This window comes from Cygnus olor, chromosome 3, assembly GCF_009769625.2.
Source record: "Cygnus olor isolate bCygOlo1 chromosome 3, bCygOlo1.pri.v2, whole genome shotgun sequence".
In the NCBI taxonomy this organism is placed as follows: domain Eukaryota; kingdom Metazoa; phylum Chordata; class Aves; order Anseriformes; family Anatidae; genus Cygnus; species Cygnus olor.
The window spans coordinates 105,365,627-105,389,439 of NC_049171.1; the positions used below are offsets into that span (position 1 = coordinate 105,365,627).

At 39.6% G+C, this 23,813-nt stretch overlaps 1 protein-coding gene across 1 annotated transcript in view; it reads right to left on the reverse strand.

Annotated features, from left to right (window-relative positions):
* Positions 1–23,275, reverse strand: part of LOC121067686 (follicle-stimulating hormone receptor) — an 85,802-nt gene extending 62,527 nt beyond the window's left edge. The window contains exon 1 of the mRNA XM_040552492.1: positions 22,988–23,275. Coding sequence (XP_040408426.1) covers positions 22,988–23,139 — 152 coding nt within the window. The 5' untranslated portion in view covers positions 23,140–23,275. The remainder of the gene's footprint in view (positions 1–22,987) is intronic.
* Between the last annotated feature and the right edge of the window lie 538 nt (positions 23,276–23,813).

Here is a 23,813-nt window from a genome sequence, read left to right on the forward strand (position 1 = left end):
ACCAGAAAATAGTGATTGCTTTATTTTTACAAATAGCTGTACTTTATTAGTATTGATTATCCTGTGAGACACTACGCTACTTTTGGAAGAGCACTTCCTCATTCCTCATTGCTTAACTTACAGGGGCCTTTGAGAAATGTACAGCATGTGATAAAACATGCAACTTCCTTGAAATCTGACCTTGATGTTTACAACCATCTTTATGGTGAGGAGCTATTAAAAATTCATTCACTCTGAGCAAACTCTCAGTGTTGCATCTATTTATATTAATATCTCTTCATACTTTCCTGACAAAAGGAACACTGCACAAGTCCTAGGTATTTTGTTCTTCCACAGAGAGTGTTTTACTTTATGTTCTTTCCTGCAGGCAACTTGTCAAGGAAAATAGGGTAATGGAAAATGTCTACAATCTAAGCAGATGGGGGGCTTTTTAGGTATTGTCTTCTTCAAAACTTTCTTCCCCTCTTTTGATTCGGAGCAAGAATAGCCATCTGGCTTACACACAGCTGGTCACTTCAGCTCTTTTCCTGTCCCAAGAATGTGTCTAAAAAGATCTTATTCCTCAGCAGGGAGAGGAGCAGTGGTTTCTTCATCAGCTGAGGTCATACCAGAAAGGTGACAGGTGTCCTTTGTGTGTAGTGTTTCTATCTCTAAGACCTCAGGACTTTCTGAGTTGGCAATCTCTCCATATATGATGCTGTTTTTATTGACTGAAACAAATTGTCTAGGGACAAAATTCCATAAGCTCTGGTTTGGATGCCTTACTGAAGGTAAAACCCTCTTCAAAGTGGAAGTATTTCTGCATAATGTATTGCTGAACCTTTGCTGTTTAGCAAAGCACCAAATAACATTCCTTTGTCATCTTGCTTGACTAATTCATTAGAAAGATCATAGAATAATAGAATATCCCAAGCTGGAAGGGACCCACGAGGATCAAGTCCAAATCCTGGCTCCACACAAGACCAAGCAAAAATCAAGCCATGTGTCTGAAAGCATTGTCCAAATGCTTCTTGAACTCCAGCAGGGTTGGTGCTGTGACCACTTTCCTGGGGAGTCTGTTCAGTGCCCAATCCACCCACTCAGTGAAGAACCCTTTCCTAATATCTAACCTGAACCTCCCCTGATGTAGCTTCATGCTGTTCCCTTGGGCCCTATCACTGTCCCCAGAGAGAAGAGATCAGCGCCTCTCCACACCCTCATGAGGAAACCATAGGCCACCATGAGGTCTCCCCTCAGTGTCCTCTTCTCCAGGCTGAACAAACCAAGTGACTACAGCCACTCCTCATATGTCTTGCCCTCTAGACCCTGCACCATCTTCATAGCCCTCCTTTGGACATTGTCTGATAGTTTTATGTCCTTCTTATATTGTGGCACCCAAAACTGCACACAGAACTTGAAGTGAGGCCACACCAGCGCAGACAAGTTGTGGGACAATCACTTCCCTCAACCGGTTAGCAATGCCATGCTTGACGCACCCCAAGATATGGTTGGCCCTTTTGGCTGTCATGGCACACTGTTGACTTGCCACTGACCAGAACCACCAGATCCTTTTCTGTGGGGCTGCTCTCCAGCCTTTCATCCCTCAGTCTGTATGTATATCCACGGTTGCCCTATGCCAGGAGCAGAATCTGGAACTTGTTCCTGTTCAACTTCATACAACTGGTGAATGCTGAGCCCTCTAGTGTGTCAAGTAGCATGCTTTTCAACCTCTTTTCACATTCTTCATATCCTCATAACCACTACGACAACTTTGTTTAATGGGACAAAGCTGAAATATCATGGAATAATAAAATAAAGAGAAAAGATACTCACTGTTACTTCCCTTAATTAGTGCACACAGCCTAAGAAGTACCAGGGCTGCCACCAAATATTTGGATTCATTTGGATACATCGAAAGCCTTGTTTGAAGTTGCAATGAGATATCTGATATTCCCGAATACCTGAGCAGTCAGAAACTGTTTAAGAAATAGCACTTGGAGACTCAATTGTACTTTTTTTTTTTTTTTCTTCCCTCTGGGTCTGAGTGTGAGCTGTGTAATTGTAAATGTTCTTTCTGCTATTCAATATGTGCTGTATTTTCCAAAGAGCATCATGAGTGCCAAAATAACTAACTCAGCCTGCAGTCTGGGGAAAACAGCATCTCCCAAATGAAAGGTCCAGGATGTGAACGGCATGTCCTCTGCTGTTCTCAGGGCACCAGCTAGACTTGTGTTGATTCAGTTAATACAGAAATATGCTTGCCCTATGCCATGTGATCCCACATCTCACTGTGGTGAGTGGAGCATTTCCTTCCTTTTACATACTAAAATGTACATTTGAATTTTAGATACTTATGTTTTGAAATAACCAACACCAGAAGTGACAAAGTTGAAAAATCCCATCCTCCTCTTACTCTAGCACCTTGCAAAGAAGCAAAACCTCCTGTTCATGTCCTCTGCTCAGGCCTTCCTCTCATCTGAATATGCCAGCTAACTAATGCCAGGGGTCCACAGCTGTCTCCTGGTTGTGCTGCTGCCTGTGCAAGAGGAATAAGGACATGGCACACCAAGCATGGGAGCACCAACAAGAGCAACAGGCTCTTCTTGTGTGCATAAGAACGCTTGTAGTCCTTGCACTGCAATAGCAACAGCCACAATGAGGTTTTCAAATAACAACTGCCACACTTTGCACATTGCTTTCAAGTCCAGTAAACACTTCTGTTTATTGCCATTGCTGACCGTGTATTTGCAAGTCACTGGTGTTCTTTCAAGCTCTTTCTAGTTTCCATGTCACAAACTTTTCTCAGATTAGCTATTAACTACTGCTGAGGGAAACATTCACAGGGATATGAATTGCAGGTGGATGGATTCTTTCAATTTCATTCTTCACTCCCCTGACAGTTTCTTTTCTCCTTCACAGTCTTTCTCAGTTATTGAGATCTCTTCCCCATAGACATCACCAATTTGATATACAGAAGCAAATGACAAACCCAGGAAGCCTTATTACTTCCGCTTGTACTAAATAAAATAAAATAAAATAAAATAAAATAAAATAAAATAAAATGCACTTTCCATGACAGTAGCAAAGACTAGCTCACCACTGCAACCATGTGAACGTCATGAGGTTCAGCAAGGCCAAGTGCAAGGTCCTGTACCTGGGTCAAGGTAATCCCAAGCACAAATACAGACTGAGTGGAGAATGGATTGAGAGCAGTTCTAAGGAGAAAGACTTGGGCTTGTTGTTTGGAAGCTCAACAGGAGCCAGCAGTGCATGCTTGCTGCCCAGAAAGCCAACCATATTCTGGGCTGCATCAAAAGAAGTGTGACCAGCAGGTCAAGGGAAGTGATTCAGGGAGGCTCTTGTGAGACTCCTCCTGTAGTACCACATTCAGCTCTGGCGTCCCCAATAAAAGTAGTACATAGACCTATGAGAGTGAGTCCAGAGGAAGGCCATGAAGATGATCAGAGGGCTTGAGCACCTCTCCTATGAAGAAAGGCTGAGGAAACAGGTTGTTCCGCCTGGAGAAGAGAAGGCTCTGGGGAAAACTTTATAGCAGTCTTTTAGTACCTAAGGAGTACCTACAGGAAAGCTGGAGAGGGACTCCTTACCAGGGAGTGTAGTGATAGGACAAGGGGTAATGGCTTTAAACTAAAAGAGGGTAGGTTTAGATTAGATATTAGCAGGAGATTCTTTACTGTAAGGGTGGTGAAGCACTGGAAAAGGTTGCCCAGAGAAGCTGTGGATGCCCCATCCCTGGAAGTTTTCAAGGCCAGGTTGGATGGGGCTTTGAGCAACCTGGTCTAGTGAAAGATGTTCCTGCTTGTGGCAGGGGGATTGGAACTAGATGATCTTTAAGGTTCCTTCCAACCCAAACTATTCTATGGTTTTATGAAATGCTGAATTTATCTACCTTCCACTAGACATGGATTTACCTTTAGATGCTAAAATGATGATCCTGAACAAATACAGTAGGACAGCTAGTGTACCACTATCCTTAAAAATACTAACTATAGTATTTTGTTTAAGATTGACATATAAATAGCAAACAATGAAAATCTTGTACTAGCGTCGTAAATGGATCTCTAACGAATTTGAAAGCAAGTATTATTTTTTCAGAAAGATGCCAGCTTGATGACACTGGGAAATGAAAGCTTAGCTTATATTCAGAATAAAGATATGCTTAGTGCTTTCATCTTCCAAGTTCTGCTTGAAGATGAACCCTCTGTGGAAGGATGTATTTTTTAAAAACTAAAATTAATAAACATAGATGGTTCTATTAAAGAGGCCAATAGAATTGTGATACAGAGACAGGAGAAGCTTGATTTTCTCATGTCATAGCTGCAGATTATGAAAGACCCCAAAGAAAAACCTTAGCAGTCATGCTTGGAAAAATATATCCTTTCCGATATCTAGCCTCAGTGGATGAAACCTATACTTCTGCCCCCTTCCTACACACCTTTCCATCAGCTCTCTTGAATTATAAGGTCTCTGAATGACAGTGACAGACAACTTCTTGTGTGAAATTGGATAAAACCTGACTGGAAGAAACAAAGATATAACGGTTATCTAAGTGAAGGAATGTCATAATAGGCATTCCACAGAGACCTGCACAGGGTCTTCATACCATAGTCAAAAATGATCTGGAAGTGGAGTGAGGAGCAAGGTGACAAGTGTCCATGATGATCAGGGCAGTAGCTAGGTGAGAAGAGTTACAAAAATGGAAGGATTTAATTCTTACACAGCATCTAGTTAAGCTATGCAGCTCCTTTCTATAGGACACACTGGGTGGTGGACATTCAAGAAGAAATGGATAAATTCATGTAAGTAAAATATGTGAAAAGGATTGACTACAAAAACAATAGAACACTCAAGATGTCCCTGAGACAGACAGGGCTAGAGAGACACACATCTCTCCACTGAGAAACACATCAGAGGAACAAAAAACCTGCCTAGGGCAGCTCTGTCAAAATAGGACTTGCTGTTTGACATGTCAACATGAGGACAGGCAAACACCACCTGTTCTAGCACTATGGGGAACAGGTGATTTTTGTCTAGACTGAAGTGTTGAAATATTCTTCAATATTTACAGCTAGTGCAAGTGTTTGTACATCACAGAAGAAGAGGTTGCTCCTTAGATTAAAATGATTATAGGATTAGTGTACTGTCTTTGACAGCAGATCAAAAGGTAAAACTGAATCAGAGGTCATGCTTTCAGTGTCTCATTCAGACTCTTATTTCATCCCACAGAATTGGCTTTACAAAACATTTCCAAAAATAAATGACACCAAAATGTTTCAGCATTCTATAATAATAAAAATATAAAAAGAATGCTTCATCTCTCCACAAACTCTTCTTTAAGGTCATTTTGCTAATCTTTGTAACAACAGGGAAAATATGCTGCCAGTATGAAATTTCAAGTTCTTCCTTACCGCCCTCTCCACCTGTACTTCTTTTTTTTTTATTATTTTATTTTTCCATGTCCGAAACTTTCCTCAAAAGCATTCTTCTTTGAAGCTTTCTGCTTCCCACTTATCATATCAAACTGCAATAGATAATCTACTGAAAAATAGCCAGAGAGTCAGAAACTCAGCAAGAATGAAATTTCTTTTCTCATAGACTAGGTCCGTTAGGAAGCAAACTACTGACCAAAAGGTGATCTTCTCCTTCGCTCACAGCTTGTGGGTGCTATGGATTGGCTTCTCCCAGACTTCACACACAAAGCCCTGAATTTTGTACCAGGGATAAGTGATGGTAGCAGCTGGAATAGATTTCTTTTTGAACTGTAAAGCAGACTCAGGCTCATAATAATCCAAATGCTTAAAGGCTGTGTGTGACCTGTTTGCTACACTATTTTTCTAATAACTTTCTCCCTGTTTTCCATGTAAAAAACAGTGGTTCACACACTGTTTGAATACAGGTTACAGTTCTGATCCCCTTCACCTCCAAAATGTTATATTAGCATTGGGAGAGGTAAAGAGAAGGGCAATAAGGCTGATCAAAGACATGAAATAACAGAGGCATCGTGTGAGGCCAAGAGGCAGCTAAATTGTAAGCAAACAAGATGACGTGGCTTTTCATGCTGCACACAGACTGCCAGAACTCCTTCATACAGCTTGCCTGGATGCAAGAAGCTGCCATAAGCTCAGGAACAGACTTAATGAATAATTTGTGAAAAGATAATTTAGAATCATTAAGGTTGGAAAAGACCTCCAAGATCATCTGGTCCAATCATCTCCCTACCACTGATATCACCCACTAAACCATCACAGAATCACAGAATCATCTAGGTTGGAAGAGACCTCCAAGATCATTTAGTCCAACCTCTGACCTAACACTAACAAGTCCACTAAACCATATCGCTAAGCTCTACATCTAAACGTCTCTTAAATACCGCCAGGGATGGTGACTCAACCACTTCCCTGGGCAGCCCATTCCAATGCCTAACAACCCTTTCCATAAAGAAGTTCTTCCTAATATCCAACCTAAACCTCCCCTGGCGCAACTTTAGCCCACTCCCCCTCATCCCCCAAGGGTTATCCTGCTTTCATTGATCTTGGGATTAACCAAAGGATCCCTGAGTAATTCCCTGCATCAAATGCCTTCATGTAGCACGTAGCCAACAATCTCAGCAGTTGAAGATACGCTGAAGATGTACTGAGTTAGTAAAACCTAGACTAGGTCTGGGGAAGTGTGAAGTGTGGGTGTCATGTGGTGTTGTGGTGTGCAGAGAGAAAAATCTGCACAAATATGAGCCAGATAAACTTCATGGTCTCACTTTGTATATCAGAAAAATGAATCCAGACCCAGACCCCTCTGCTCCCATTAGAGGTGTAAAATTAAATGTTTTTTTTTTTTTTTTCCCCTAAGAGAGAGAGAGGAAAAGCAACAAAACAAAACAACAACAAAAAAGCAAACACAGAACAGAACTCTGCTTGAAAACAGAGTGAAAATAAATCAGCAGGGAATGGATTAGCTTCAGATCAGACTGCCCAGAGCAGCCTGATCTGGAACAGCATAGCACTTAGGGTTTGTGTTTCTTGAGATTTCGTTTTAATAAATATAATCAATAGCTCAAATTATGATGAAGGACAAAAGCACAGATCAAATCGATCTAAGCAGTAGCTTAACGTTATAAGCCAAGGGGTGTCTTCTCTTGTCTAAACGAGGCTGTAAAACAAACAAACAAAAAACCAACAACAACAACAAGAAACACTGTAAAAACAAACAACCACTGCTTCTCTTCCCCCTTCAATATAGTTTTCTTAATAAAATTAAGCCAAGTCCAAAACTACCAGTCCTGAATGTATTTAATCAAATACAGTATAACTGAAAAGGTTTTTTGCATACCACATGACACCTTAGAAGTGTGAGAGTAATGCCCAGTACAGATAACCTTCACTAACTCTCATTCATACTCTCATTAAAAAGCTGCCATTGGTTGCATGGGTTTGGTGCCCACATATAGAACATAAGACTCTTTTTTGTTGCAGTGTCTGTCACAGATAAACAGCAAAAGGGTAATAATAACCTTACTATAACACAATACGTGTCAGATGTACTACTGAAAGTCACGCACCTACTCTAGTAATGAGCATGGTTCAGAAGCGATCTAGAATAGCCTTACACCTTGTTAATAAATATTTAGAATTTTTAGTCTTCAAGGAGATAATATTGACCATCTGACAGAAAATTCAGTTTAGATCCATAAGCGTTTTTTATTACATTCTCATCAGAGTAGATTTCATAATCTACTTATATTACATAGTCTACTAACTTCATAATTCTGCAAGCAGTATCCTTGCAGAAGACACAGAACTGCCTTGGCCAAAGAAGTCAGAAGTTAACTGCAAGTCTGACAAAATAAACAAAATACCAATTATGATTCAACTGTAGTGTAAGTTATTTTCTATTCAGTCAGGAAGAATTGATTTTCCCAGCAGTGTTACTTACACTGAAATGATTATTGGACATAAGACAACTTGAGAAAATGATGGAAAAACAAATTAGATGGGCTGCAGATCAGTGGCTTATCTTGACTGCTCACCTTGAAGACAGAGTTAAGGAAACATAATATACAGTACTTGATACCAGGATATGTGAAATCTCTGCTCTCCTTCCACCCCCTGACATTTTATATTACAACTTCAAAACAGAAACAAACATTTCCAGCAGGGATAAAACATGAGGCAGCACATCTTGCCACTCCAAAGACATATGCTTAATTAAAAGCAATGGTAACTTGCTGTGACAGAAGATAATTAAAGAAGTAAAAATTGTATAATAACTTTGCTTTGTCTAATACTCTCGTTTTATATACACCTTTAATCACAAGTAGTATGAGAAAAAGGTTGCCAAGGCTCCTTGGCTTTTATCAGCTGACATTTTAGTACTGATGACCAAATGTTAAAGCAATGCAGTAAAAGACCAGACCCAATATTCTTGCACAATCCAATGGAAATCAATAGGAATTCTTCCACTGATTTTTCAATGTGTATTGGATAGACCTTTTATCACATGCGTAAGCCCGAGTAACGGGAACAGAGGTTAAACTAATCAGGAACATAATGATAATCTTTCTATGCAGAGATGGAATCGTCCTGATCAGAGTTTGTAACAAAAAAAATGAGTTGGCCTCACATTCTTCTCCAGCGACATCTACAATCAGCAAATGTACTGTACATTAAGTGCTGCACATCTTATCTAGCTGATAGAATCCGCTGCAAGAGACTTGGTTAACTATGTTTGGTTTTGCTTTAGGGCCAGTAAAAATGACAGTCAGTGTCACTACTGAACCTGAAACGTCATTGTAAATTTTCACATTTACCTTTGCAGTATCTTTACATACATACAGGCTTGTTTCAAAGGTCTGTATCATTACTTTAAGATCTCCTCTAATTATGGGTTCCTTGCAGGATCTCCATTTTTTTTTCCTCCCCTATCTTACTCGGTAAAAGGTCCCTTAAGTTTTAAAGAAGAGTTAGTCTTGCAAAAAAAATGAGCAAATGAATGGTTATTGGTGTTACTAGCTTTGTTGAGAAAATGTACCACTAATTTACACCCTTTGAGCTGTTGGGTTACATGTAGCGCTTGGTAAATAATCAGCACTTCTGTTTATTTCGTCTCACTATGCAAGCACTTTTTTTTTTCTTTCTTTTTCTTTTCTTCCTTATTTAAGGTAACATTCACATCTATTCTTGCAAATAGACTGAGCAATAGTTAGCATGATCTTGGTCATTTTCTACCACTTTCTTAGTGATGAGAAAATGAACATTTGCTCTGAGTTTGACAGTTGTAAAGGACATCTATTTCTAAGGCTTTGTTTATTAGACTGCACTGTTCAAAAGATTATTTAATGCTGCTTTTGGCAAAAGTAACAGTTTTTATAAGATACTATCATTCACCAAACCAGTATTTAGGGTCTATATATTGAGTTACAAAAGAACAAATTATATGTAAAGAAAGTACAGAAAGACACAACTAACTTATTATCTGCCTTTGTGTATGCCTTTTGATTTTCCTGCCTCCTTCATTCAAGAGTAATTCCCTGAAACACACAGGTGTTTCAGATACTTATTCCTTTATTTGGCATAAGTAGCCTCTGACATAGCGAGCATTGCTATTTTAGCTTTAGGATGGCAGGAATTGGTCTGACACCTTCTTTTCCCCAGAAATTATCTTCTGCCACCACTTTTTCTATAAGATCCATGGAGTTTTCTTTTTAAATAAACATGAGGGAAAAACATTTGGATCAACATGCAAACCAAGCATAATTTGGAAGTGTGCTGTTAGGCATGCTAACACAGAACCAGGGTCACTGGGTTCTGTGACAGCAGCTACTGAAATATGGATACTGCTGTTGGAAGGGCTCAGTGCCACAGAAACTCCTACAATGAGGTTATACTTAATGCCAAAGGTGAAATTTAGGCCTCCATCTAGTCTAGGTGCACTGTCTTCAATCTCTGGAGTGTTTTAAGAAAAGCAGTTGACATCACATTGAAGATTAAAGCTTCTGGATCTTGTGGGCTTCTAAGATTGAAAGCCCACATGAATCCATAGAGTTTGGACCCAAGAAACACTGAATATTTCCATGCAATATAAGCTAAAGCCCAGAGATGTTGTTCGTAAAAGTAGGATACCACCATAAAGTGCTTTACAGAAATGTGTACATTCCTTTATAGAGAACAGCAGCCTGCTATCCCTTCAAAAGCAAAGGTTAGCAAACTTTCTAAGGAATGCAGAAAATCTTCAGGTAGATGCAAGCAGGAACTTCTGAAGCACCCGCTGCCTCATTCCCTATTTTAGCTGATAATCACAACTATGTTTCTTCAGCCTGAAGGACACCAAGCTGATGGATCTATGCCTAGAACCAAGGCCACCTCTTGGCAGCCTGACACAGACAAAAAAAAAAAAAAAAAAAAAAGCCTTGAACAAAGAGCCAGATTCCCTCTTTTCTAATACCATACAGCACTTCATCCAGACTGTTCACGCCTATGACAGACAAACAAAATGACAAGCAGCAGTTGCTACAAGTCCACAGTCCTGAATCTACCAGGCTGTCCCTGCCAGACCAGGACATCAGTATGCCCAAGGGAAAGTACTCTTTGACAGGTGCTTCATTGAGACTCTTATCTCAATGTCCAGCCTGTACTGTCTTCCTGTAAAGTCCTAGAAGAATGCACGCTGAATTCTATGGTCTCATCCACAACAATATAACATGGCAAAAACATACACAAAAATGAAGGAAGCCAAAGTAATCTTATTCGCAGCATTAATACTATATACATTTTAAAAAACATATCGTGTAAATTTATTCATGTATTTATGAAGGGCTATAGCTAAGAACCTGCACAAAGATAGTAGCTAAACTCATAATGGATGAAAACCTGTCAATTAGTACTCTGTATACACACATAATGAGTTTTGAGAAAGGCTGTAGAAGTTGTTCACCTCAATTTTAGTAAAGCATTTGAAGCTGTCTCCCACAGCATTCTCCTGCAGAAGGTGGCTTAGGGAGGTGTACAGTTCACTGGGTGAAGGACTGGCTGGATGGCCAGGCTCAAAGATTCATAATAAGTAGAGTTCAACCCAGTTGGAGGCCAGTCACAAGCGGCATTCCCTAGGGCTCAGTCTTGCAGCCAGTTTTGTTTATCATTTTTATCAATGATCTGGATGAAGGGATTGAGTGTATCCTCACTAAGTCTGCAAACGACAACAGGCTGGATGGGAGTGTTGATCTACCTGAGGGTAGGAAGGCTCTGCAGATAGATCTGAATAGGCTAGATCAATGAGCTGAGTCTGATCAGATGAAATTCAACAAGGCTAAATGCTGGGTGCTGCTCTTCGGCCATAACAAACCCAGGCAGTGGTATAGGCCTGGGGAAGAGTGGCTGGAAAGTAGCCCAGCAGAAGAGCACCTTGGAGTGCTGGATCAACAGCCAGATGAACATGAGCCAGCAGTGTGCCCAGTTGGCCAAGAAGGCCAACGCCATCCTGGCTTGTATCAGAAACAGTGTGGCCAGCAGGACTAAGGAAGTGATCGTCCCACTGTACTCAGCACTGGTGAGACCACATCTCGAGTACTGTGCTCAGTTTTGGGCCACTCACTACAAGAAGGCTATTGAGTTGCTGGAATGCTTTCAGAGAAGAGCAGTGAAGCTGGGGAAAGGACTAGAAAGTATGAGGACATGAGAAGCGGCTGAGGGAACTGGGATTGTTTAGTCTGGACAAAGGAGTCTGAGGGCAGACCCCATCGCTCACTATAATTACCTGAAAGGAGGTTGTAGTAAGGTGGGTGTCAGTCTCTTTTCTCAGATGACAAGTAATAGGACATGAGGCAATGACCTTAAGTTGAGTCAGGGGATGTTTAGATTAGATGTCAGGAAAAATTTCTTCATAGAGAGGATGGTCAAGCATTGGAATGGGCTGCCCAGGGAAGTGGTGGCATCGCCATCCCTGGAGGTATTCAAGAGATGTATGGACATAGCACTAAGGGATGTGGCTTAATGATGGGACACAGTAATTTAGGTTGATGTCTGGACTTGATGACCTTGAAGGTCTTCTCCAACCTAAATGATTCTTAACAGATCCAACAATTATCTGTAACTGAAATGCTCACAAAAACCTTCACCTCAGCTGTCTTGAAATTAGACTATAGCACTACTGTGCAATGCTGCTCTTCTAGTAAAGTGACAGAAACTGATACAAGGAAAGCATTCAAATGAAGAAATTGGAAAATATGATGATGCACTGGTAGCAGGTCAGTATAAATACATTTGAGGAAAAAAACCCTGAAACTGTATATACATTGCTTGAACATTATGACTCCTTATTTAGGAGATCCAAAACAGCAGGCCTGCATTTCATGCTGCTGAGCACAAAGCATTTCCATGATAAGAAATAGTTATTAGAAAGTAATATGAATATGCTAAAGTTATTTTTATTTTTTATTTTTGAGCAAGGGAATACATTGTCATAAGAGTATGGTCTAGTGAATAAGATCCTGAAGGGGCTGTAGTCCCAGCTACACCATTTATTTGTTACCCTGTACTTTTGGGAAACTACTTCTCCCTTATATCTTATGGCTTTACCACTTCTGAAATGGCTAAAATTATATTTACCTACTTATCAAGAATGTTGTGAAATCTGTTACTAATTATAGCAAACTTTGTGAGCCCTAAGAAAGTCTACATCTCCGTATGGCCTATTAAAACAATTAAAACCCTCACTAATAACTTAAAATATATTTTAACTTTTACATATATATCTCATTTGTGCTTTCAACAACTCTATTTTTCCCTGGAGTGGTTTCCTGTGCAGTGCAAGAGCACAAAGTCCTGAATCTGCAAATACGTACAGATGGGTAGTTTTGCACCTGTGATTTGTCCCACTGGAATGCCACAGAGCTGCTTGGGCAAGCAATTAGGATGTGTACAAATATTTGTGGACTCAAACTCTACATTTTCTTGTAAGGTATTCTCTCTCAGGGGCCACTAATAGCAATTTCAAAGCGCTGAAGAACAAGGTCTGGGCTTCATCTGCCATGGCAACAATATACTGCAAATAGGAAATTTATAGCTCCTGGGATTCAGATACAGTGAACGTTTCCCCAAACCAGTAATTCCACCCACAGAGAGTTGTTGTTCTGCTGGGGCATGTCTTGTTTTGCTGTCATTTTCTGACTCAGTCTGTACTTCTTTTATGACTCTCCACTTTCCAAGAAAAGAAAAAAAGAAACAATTTCCATAGCAGCTCTGTTGGCCAAAGAAAAGTTCAGGGATGAGGCAAGTTTTTTAGCATCAACCCTCTACCTTCCAACAGTAGTGGGGAATTGGGGGATTTATAACCCCTCTTCTTACATATAGCTTGCTCAGAAATTTCCATGTCTGTAAATATTCCATCTGTGAGACAAGACTCTTCTAAGAAAAGACTTCAGCATTGATTATTTCTCAGTAGTTAACAAGGAAAAAAATGTATTTGGCTGATCTGTGCTCATTTTCTGCAACTGTGAAGAGACTGGAGATGCTAGAGGGAGCAGTATGGGCAGTAACTTCTACTGCTGGAGCTAAGTTTGCTGTCTTGCCTAGATGAGTGTCTGTGGCTCTCATAGATGCAAGTACTTCCAGTTGAATAACATGCCATTTGACATAGGCTCTGTCCTCAAACATACTTAGTGGGCTACAAAAGTAAATAGCTGAGTATATTTATTGCATGCAGTGGTGTAAGTGAACAAAGAAATCAAAGCTGAATCAAAGCACAGAAATCCACACTTCTCAAAGCCCAGAGTTGGCAAGAGCGTTACACCAGGGATCATTTCTAAGCATGAGGCATAGCACAGAATATAAAACCACTGAAAGTCTTTCCAGAAGGTTCGTAAAGAAAGCCACTAGAATTCCTAGCCTGCCTGTGTGACAATGCTCTTTAATGAAGAAAAACAAACCCAAATAAGTACACATCACTTTTTCCCACTTCCTCTTCCAATCTTCAGGGTAATTCCTATTCTTCATTATTTTTCTGTACGAAGTGAGTGGCCAGCTGGTAATTTACGTATAAATTAAATCTTACCTTTCTGACTCACAAAAGCAATCCCACCTATTTTGACAAGTCATCTCAGAACAGGGAAAGCAAGATTTGTCCTGTACCTACTGAAATGTTTTTAGTTACAACCTAAGCTTGATAGAGACTGGTCAACTCTAAGAGGCTGATGAGAAATTATTTAAAATATTTCTGGTTGAAAGATAGTCTATGACTAGAACTAGTGCTAATTTTTCAAATAATATAAATGTTATGAAAAGTAGATACTCAAACCATTAAGTCAATATGCTGCAAGGTGACATGTTTGCCTATGGAACATTAACAGTTAAAATTGTGGAGTGGTTTGTCCCTGCTTATGAACTTTCTGTGTAAATTGGGCTCTCCCCAAGCCTGCTGCATTCCACTAATATTTCTCCATTAATTTGTTCTTGGGTGCTACTTCCCTTTCATGGCTCTGCTAACCACAAGCTTTCTATAAGAAAGGAACCTGGAATAATAATATCAGTTGGTCAGAAATGCAAAGAAAAGTATCTTTGTGCTTTATTTAATATAACAGTTCAAATAGGTATGAATCTAAATTCATGATTTCCACAGTCCCCTTTCAAATCCAGAAAAGTCCACTAAGCATCATTTCAACATATGTTCCCTTCTTATTCTACTCTCAAACAAGGGATTAATCAAGCACAGAAAACTTGGAATTTTTCCCCACCCCATGTTTATGCACATAGTGGTTTTGGAAAACCACTGAAGATTCACAGGTTACTTACAAATAACTATTCACAAACTAGTTCCAAGTAACGGTCTATATTTGAGCAAAACATCATATCAGAAATCACAACTTCATGTGTGCTATGGGGGAACTTTAAGTAAGTAGGAACATTACTAGGGCTGTCTAGCAAAGACTTTCCCAAAACAGGATTTCCAGGCAAAATATGCTAACGTGCTGACTAGCAACCACATTCTTGTGCAGATAAGAGAGTGTACAGAGGGGAAAGCTTCAGCTCACAGCTCACCCAGTAGCTACAAGTTCAAAGTCCAGGCTGCCCTGACTATATCAAGTTTTGAATGTGTTACAGTCAAAGATAGAGAATTATTTAGCCAGTCCAACAAAGACACAGGCTCAGAAAGCTCACAAGTTATGGAAATATACTTACAGAAAACAAAGACTAGTTCATGCTCAGTTGGATTGAAGGCTGTTTTCATTTCATGCAGAAACATATCTCCCTTTGCATGTAATAAATCTGCAAATTCTCCTCTAGTTAACTATGAAAAAATACATTGAAGTGGCCTGATAAGATAATGAGCGATAAGAAGCATCCATATCTTTCAGGCAGAGCTCCTGAAGCACATAAGGATGTTTGGAGAAAAACATTAAGCAAAGCAAACAAATCACATGCTTTTCTAACCCTAGATGACAAAAATCAAGGAAGCTGCACCTGAATAAAGGCAGCAATTGGGCTCCTTATTATAGCTTATGCAAGGCAATTAGAAGAAATAATTTTCTATACTCTTATATGAAACCCAGGCTTGACTCTGACCTATAATTTGATATAAACTTAATTTTAATGACTTAAATTTCACTGCTAATAAGAGCAGTCAAATCAAACTACAGGCAAGGACTGTGAAATAATTTACAAGTTTTATCTGGAAAGGTCAAGGTCTTAAACAAAGAAAAGTGACTTTTCCTACCAAAGTGCTTGTCCTTCACAGTGTAAAACTAATACACCATTATGAAAAATGTTACTTGTCTTTTGTGCCCAGTAAATCTTGTTTACCAAATACACACACAAATAAACTGCCAGTCCACTGCCACCAAAATGAACAACCAGTGTCTGACAGAGGTCCTCATTGCCAGACCGCAAAAATGAACTCAGTTCTTTCCACTGAAGTTAATGAAGCTATGACAATTTAAATTAGCTGTGAACCTATCCCAATTATCTTTTAGCTTGCCTGCACAAGGACATTCAGGAAAGTTAAGCAGAACTAAAGTAAAAAGCTGTCAAGTTAGAAGAGATTGTCTGAAGCATGTTGAACTTTGCATGGATTTCTTCCATTCCTCAGTTAGGTGTCTGACAGGTTTATTTTCCTTTGCTATGCTAGATAATTTGGTTTGGCTTCAGAGGACCCCTTCCTGTATACAAACTGCAGGCACTTAGAGCAGCTATCCCCTCCAGGCCAGTATATTCACTTGAGATCTTCAGTATGACCATACATTCTGTTCTGGCTCTTATCTGCTCTCTTTCTCTTTCCTCTTTTTAAGCTCTCCGTGTACCTAATATTTTCAGTGATGTTCCCAGCCCAGTGAGAACCCCTTTGGCATGTGGGAGGACAAACATGCATCTTTCTGGATCCACCTCAGCATAAATAGCCTGAGGCCCATATGAAAGGAATGGGAGGGTAATTTAGCTAAGCTGAACAACTACAATAGAAACACAGAACCATTTGAGAAGCATGTCCTTCAAACTCATAAAAACACTCTTAAAAACTTCATCCTAGAGCTCTCCCGCCTAGTAATATTTATACACAGGCATCAATAAGATTCTGGGCCAAAGAGTCTTGGTATTACAGGATGGGATGTGACACGAAACTAACAGATTTCAATATTAGGAAAGAGAAGGCAACAAGGTCTAAAAAAAACCAGTGTTTTAATTCTGGGTAGTGAAAACTGATGAGTTGTGAGAAGCCATAGAAAGGGGAGTAAATGAAGCTAGGAAATCATTTATATGATTGAAGAGTTTAGTGAGGCATACCGTTTAGAGCAAAGGAAAATTAACTGCTGCAGGACACTAGCGAATTCAAGATTCCTCAAGTCTGTTTTCTGATTCATATTCTTATCAGAGGGATAAAAGATTGAGCTCCATTCTCCATTGTAATGTCCCCTAAGCTTAACAACTTCTCCATTTTAACCACAATTTAGTTTGAAAACTACTTATTTCTGATCTTACTGGGACTTTTGTCTCTTGCTGTTCCTCTGTGCTAAACCTTGGTGCTTACCAGCTTGCATCTTATAAATCACATTACTGTCAGGCTCTCATAGGTTATAATTAAATGAGACAAGATTTGAATGGGGAGGCACCCAAGATGAAGATATCCTATTCCAGACAAGGGAAGAATATGAAACAGCTACAAATGATTTGTTTAATCTTCCAAACACTTTAGAAAAACATTGATAATAAACTCATCCAATAAGCAAGTTATGATTCTTTGTAAGTAGAAGTGAAGCAGGTTATATCTAAAATGTCTGACTAGAAGACTACACAGAGCTGACAAGACTCTTTCCATCTTCTGTCAGACATTTGGGGAAGTGACATGAGCCCAGTTCTTTTTGTGCTTAGGACAGTCTTGGAGTGAACGTAAAAATAAGCATGTACTTCATTAGCCAATCTTTATGCAAATCTTTGATTCTGAACATCACTCGTACTGTGAATATAGGAAGATAAAATATCTTCCTCATTAACACAAAAAGACACAGGAAGAATAGAAATGTCCCTCATCAATGAAGTCCCAAACAAATATTTCTCTCCTCAATTTCACAGTTGCAAAGAATTACTTGCCTTTTTATCAATTATGAAATTCAGAGATCAGTGCTTCTGTAACTTCTGTTTCCTAAACTGGAATGTTTTTAAACATCCTATAACAAGCACTTCCATTTGACAGTTACAGTTTATGACTTAAATGCCTCAGAATAATAAGTAAAATAGCGAAGACTGAAGCTATCAGTTTGGTTGGAGGGGAGCAGAAACACCTTCTGTCCTAGTGACACCTGTTTGCATAGGCAGAGCAGCTCCAAAAATGCAGTGGGAGTGGAGATGCTCCAGACAGAGTAGGATGCCGGTTTATGCCTCATGAGGAATCAGCTTTGTTTTCTGTGTGCATGTGCAAGACAGAGACTGCTAGAAAAGTCAGGATTTGTACAGCAGGAGTCAATCTGTAGCTGATCCCAGCGTCACAGGCTGGGGTAAGACCTTGTTACCCTCTCAGTGCCCTATGAAAACAAAAATCAAGTCTTGTCCTTCACTGTGTTTTCCTGGAAAGAGCTTACTGATTTAACAAGTCATATACTTGTCATTACATTTTAAGTGAATGCACTTTCATTTCAAAGATACATTACATGAATATGAATCATTTCAAAGATACGTGCACACACCGATCCGTCTTCAGACTAGATCATACATCTCAGTCACTGTAAGTCAGGTGAAAGTCACGCACATGTATTTATTGCCATAGTACAATGAGTAATCCAGCAGAGTGTGTTGCAGCACAAAGCCCCTCGTATTGCACACAGTGCACCGCCTCATCTTAAAATGCTTCTAAAGCTGTAGAAACTGGATGTTTCTATAGAGATATACACTTGGCGATTTATACTAGCTGAGGATCTGCCCTGCAGAGTTTATTATCTTTCTTTAGTGTCACTTCCTTCCTTGGGCTTTTCTTTATTCTCTGTTATGCTCTGCTTATTTCTTTTTATCCTCACAGTGAAAATGTCACATACAGAATCTAACATATGCATTGGACCTTTCAGGCAATATACAGCCAGCGATCATACACCAAATTCTATAGCTTTCTGCTTCAGAGTATGAACTGGTCATAAATTTGAAAAGAGAAGAATTTAACACTAACTGCAGACTTTTTTTTTCTACACTGATAGCAGAAGCAATGCTGGTTAAAAAGGAAAAAAGAAAGTCTTAGATAGCATGCAATATACCCTGAATGTGCTCTGCAGTGCAAATATTTCCATCCCTTTCTGATAATGCATGGATTTATTGATTAACTAGATAATTAACTACTGTAACATATATATTTGACAGCTTCATGGGTCTTCATTTCATTAGCTTGTCTTCGTCACCCTGTCTTATATTAAGGTTAGTACTCCAGTATAAACACCTGAGTAAGACCTGTAATTGCTTGCAGATTTCAATGTGCTTTCAACTTTATGTGTGAAAGCATAAAAAATTCTAATTGCAGCTGTCAATGACAGCGTTGCAGCTACTGTTCACATCATTTGTAGCTTGTGTCTCGGGGAAGCACATCTGACTCATTTAGTTCATAACAAAGAACTTGCTATTTCAAGGCAGCCACTGTTCTAGTGGGCAGACGTCTACCCAGCCTTGACTTGATAGTCTAAAATAAATATCCTTGAGCAGTTGTACGAAAACACCTATGCAAAGGGCAAGAAAAAATACCACTGTTTATAGTTTGCAGATAGTTGGGAGAAAACCTTCTGCATAACATACATCTAAACTGCTCTGTCGATGGCTAAACTGGTTAGTGAAGCTGGAGAAGGTATTTTAAAATACAAAACAACACATGACCAACCCTAAGCCTTACTTATTTTACCTGCAATTTTCCTCTCTCTCAGGCAGCACTTCAATGGGTGCAAAACAATGGACCATTTCTGTTATCAATTATTTCAATCACCTTAGTTGCTCCTTTCTAAAACTGGCATCATTCCCCTGCTGAAGCCTCTGGCCTGCTAACATGTTAAACAATTGCTCACAAGGGAACTTTTAATTAGCTGAGTGGCACATTTGCAAGCTTTCTTTGAGGAGCCTCCATTCTCAAGAGATGTTTCTTATAACATCTCCGTGGTGTAGAAAACAGGAAAGCAGAAGGTATCTACTGGTCCACATCTCCCTGCTGCTTTGGGCTGCTTCACTTTTATATCAGCTAAGGAGAGTTAATCGTCAAGACAGTAACCTTCAGGAGCAGCAGCAGCAAATCAGGAAATTAGATGAGTTGGAGACAGTTTCTCTTTATAATGAATACTGTATGACCAAATTTGATTTCATAATACTTTTTTATAATAGCATTAATTACAGGATGCAGATAAAACACTGATATTAATATTTCTCTCACATAACTCTGCCAACTGCAAGTAGAATTGGACCAAGCAGCCCTCTCCCACTTCCCTTACAAAGTTGCCTTGTACTGTTGCTTTATTTTGTCAAAGAGGTATATTCTACTGCCCACATGGGTGCCCCTAACTGCTGGTGTACAGCTCTCTACTTCCCTGGGTTAAGAGTGGTTTAAGGCTCTTCTCAGATGAGAAACCCAAAAGCAAGAAAGGGTACTGTAAGAGATCAGTAAGCTTTTCCTAGCATTTCTAGTTGTATTCCCAGTTGACATTTATACATTTCTGCTTAAAGCAGTTTGCTAAGTCTTAGGAAGGATCCCTTCTATTCTGAGAACAAGTTATTTTTGTTCACGTTACTTTCTCTAATTAAGATCTCCAATGACTAAATGAAATCTCAGTCAATAGTAAGAATGGACTAATAAGCTTAACATTGGCTTTTAAAACTGTTTTAAATCTTCGAGGAGTGAACTGCCATAATTAGTTGTTCCAGAGCCCCCCCCCCCCCAGGTGATTAATAATTAACACACTGACACAAATGATCCTAAGCTTTCCATCTCAACTTTCTGCCTCCCTTTTCCCGTGGGTTGTCTCCAGTCCTTTAAGTCACAGCCTTATGTATTTTTCACAGTCATTTCAGTACCTACTTCTATCAAACCCCTCTTCCCTTTGTGCCACCCTTGCCAAAGCTGGTGCTAATCCAATCAGGAGCAGAGCCCCAGCTCTTGTATCAGGAGTGTGAACTTTGCACTGCTGTACAGCATACAGCTGGTGATTCTGTGAGGACAATGTTTTTATACTGAGATTTTTTACTAAGTAACATAGTACTTACGAATGCCACATACACTGTCCCAACTTAAATATCTGTAGAGAAACAGAAACACACAGAAACAGAAGTGCTTGACGCTTATGCTGTTCTCTCTCCAATGCTTTCACGTGCATGTTTTTCATCCCAATGCTTTCATGTGCATGTTTTTCATCATCTAAATGGCACTAGGGTAGCTTAGGAAAGCTGTCTAGACCACCTTCTCATAGAAGGTGAAGAGCGCCAAGAATACTGAACAACACACACACGTATGTCTAACCATAAACCATATCCAGCATGTTCAGAATGAGTTCTTAAGTGAAAAAAGCACCTTGCAGGAGCTGTACTTGGCAGGGAGAAATCTGTGCTCATGTGCTACAGAGGATCCTTAGATGCCACTGCCATCTACACTCAAGTTGCTACGCTGGTTTTAAAGCCCTTTTGACTCCTTGAGGTGTTTGGAAGAAACATGATGAGATCTTATTCTCTGTTACCAACAGTGCATTTGCAACAGCACCTGGAGTGGTAAAGTGTTTCGGTCAGCTGAAACAACCCACTGGGTATTCAGCTTAGGAAGACACCATTCCAGAATACCCTTTTGACCTTGAATGAAGATCTAAGGTTTGTCTGTCACTTTAAAACTCCTCAGCTAATGCACCTGTTTTTTTTTGTCACGTTAACACTAGAGTCTACAGAGTTTTCATGGACAAATTCTTAAGCTGTGCTGAAATTAATCGCAGGGCTATGGTGATTTAACAGGACAAAAATTGCCCCCTGAGGAAACAAAAGTTGGTGTAAATGGGAAGAGAGTCAAGGCAAGAGATTCAAACTGCAATATTTATACAACACTGCAAGAAGAAAGAATTCAGCTGCTGTTTACAGTCACAGAATGTTGTAGTCAGCCTGTCTCGGAAACACACAGTTGTGCCAAAGAACCAGCAAATTAGCAACCTTAAAAAACCCTAGAGAAGTTAACAAGGATCTGCTGGAAACAAACCCCATTTTACTGGCAGGTGTTTTTGGTGATTTAAAATTCTACTTCTTTACAAAAATAATTATAAAGGTTTTTTTTTTGTTTTTGTTTTTTAAATCCCTGGAAGGCAGCCCTTAACTGTGTAATCTAAAGAAACAATCACAGCAAAATTAAACAAAATTAGCAGTGTGTGCCTGGAACACAATTCATGTAAGATTCAGATGACCCAAATTATGGATGGATTATTTTTTCCTCTAGTTGTGAGAATGATTTAAACTTTTACTGACCTTATGTGGTTAATTCAGGCATTTTTCTCAAGTTTTCACCACAATCTGCTTATTCAGTGAGCATAACTACTACTACTTCTGAATGAAACAAAACTTCTGTGCTAGGAAAACTGTGGGACATTAACTGCGGATATATATGGTCTGTAAGGTCAGGATACGGACATATTTATAGGGACATATTTTTCAACTAGGGACATATCATTCTTCCTTGTATCCTCCCTCCAAGCTTGCCACTCCAGTTATTAATAAAAGGGTTTATCAAGGACGACTCCTTTCATTTTTTGTGTTAGGTCCTAATGATGCCAGACACCTGTGGGTGTAGGCAAGGGGTAATATAAATTGCTTTTTAAAAAAAAGATAAAGAAAACAATCACTTGCACAGTTATGTGCTTGACATAGCATTAGTTTTCTTGCTTGCCTGTTCTAGTGACACAGAAAACAGCTGCCATACAATATTGTTCATGTTACTTTATGGAAAACAAAGAGTAAGATTTAAGATAAAAAATCTTTGAGTAGTGCAATATTGTATCTTTACACGGTTCACTCTCTTCAACTCAGTCATGCAGCTCCTCTGATAGAGAGTCACTCTCTGAACCTCATTGCAGCCCTTTCTTTAATGCCTTCACGATTTCCAACAGAAAACAATAAGCTGCTTCTTGGCAAATAAGCCCAAACCTTCAGAAAGCTCCTGCAGCACAGACAGAAACGCTCACCAAGTTGTTTGGGGCAGACAAGTTGTACTACGTGCTTTGACAATGTGAGAGTAAGCTGTAAAGAAAGCTTAGACCTTATACTTTAAGATGCTGTTACAGTACCAAAGAATCCTGTTTAAAATTTACTCTGCACTTTGCATCTTTTCTTAACAGAGATTTTAGTGAGCATGATAAGAGTGAGGGAGAAGAGCTTCAAGCTGTAATTGAGTGTCAGAGTAAGCTCTGTGCTTTTCCAACAGCTGGTGTAAGTTTCCCCAGTGACCCCTACAAACCCAATCCTTGGCAGCAGTTTATTTTGAAAGCCAGCAAGAAGGCTGCTGCTCACAACCCTTCCCTCTCCCCACTTACAGTTCAGTGGCATTGGTGGGGATGTCCCGAGGAAGCTGGACCACCTTGCTCTCCTGACAGATGAAAATCCTGCCTGCACAGTGGCATGCGTGGTGCTGGCAGCTGGAGCAGCTTGCCAGGAGAATCAGTGAGCATGTGAGAACCAAGAACATCTCTGTCTTCACATCTGTCCCCTAATCCTCCATCTAGAAGGAAGGAGTGTGAAGACCTCACTATGCAACTCAGAGAGTCTCCCTGTGTCGAAGATCCGCCCTAAAAGCTGAAACAGAGCACGTGACTCTTAGGGGAGGCCTTCTGAGCAAGTTTCACTTCATGGTCAGAGATCCTTTATGGACTTGCTGTTGGGATGGAGAGAAGTGATGGTGGTTTTCCATGATAAAAGTTATAATATATTTTTTGTAATATTTATTTTATAATATTACTTTCTATTTTAAGTGGCGTTGAAATCACAGGCCCCAGCTGAATGGACTAGAGTGCTTTTGGTGCACTGCATATCTACGCTGGAAAAGGGGCCTTACATCTCAGCTATATTTTGCATGTTTTATTTGGTAAGACGAGACAAGAAAGTATTTTCATGTCCTAGAGCCTAGGCACTGTTGCCACCGAAGGAGAGGTACTATTTGTACTTCCCTTCATGAATCCAAGAGTCCCTGCTTTTATGTTGCTCCTAGGTAAATATATATATATATATATATGTATTTGTATTTGTATTTTATAAGGTATGTCATCTATTTGATAGGCTAAAAGCTATATAACCCTGAAGCTAGAGCTAAATAACGCACCTTTATTTTTAGCTGTGATTATTCTACATGCACTTGCTGATTCT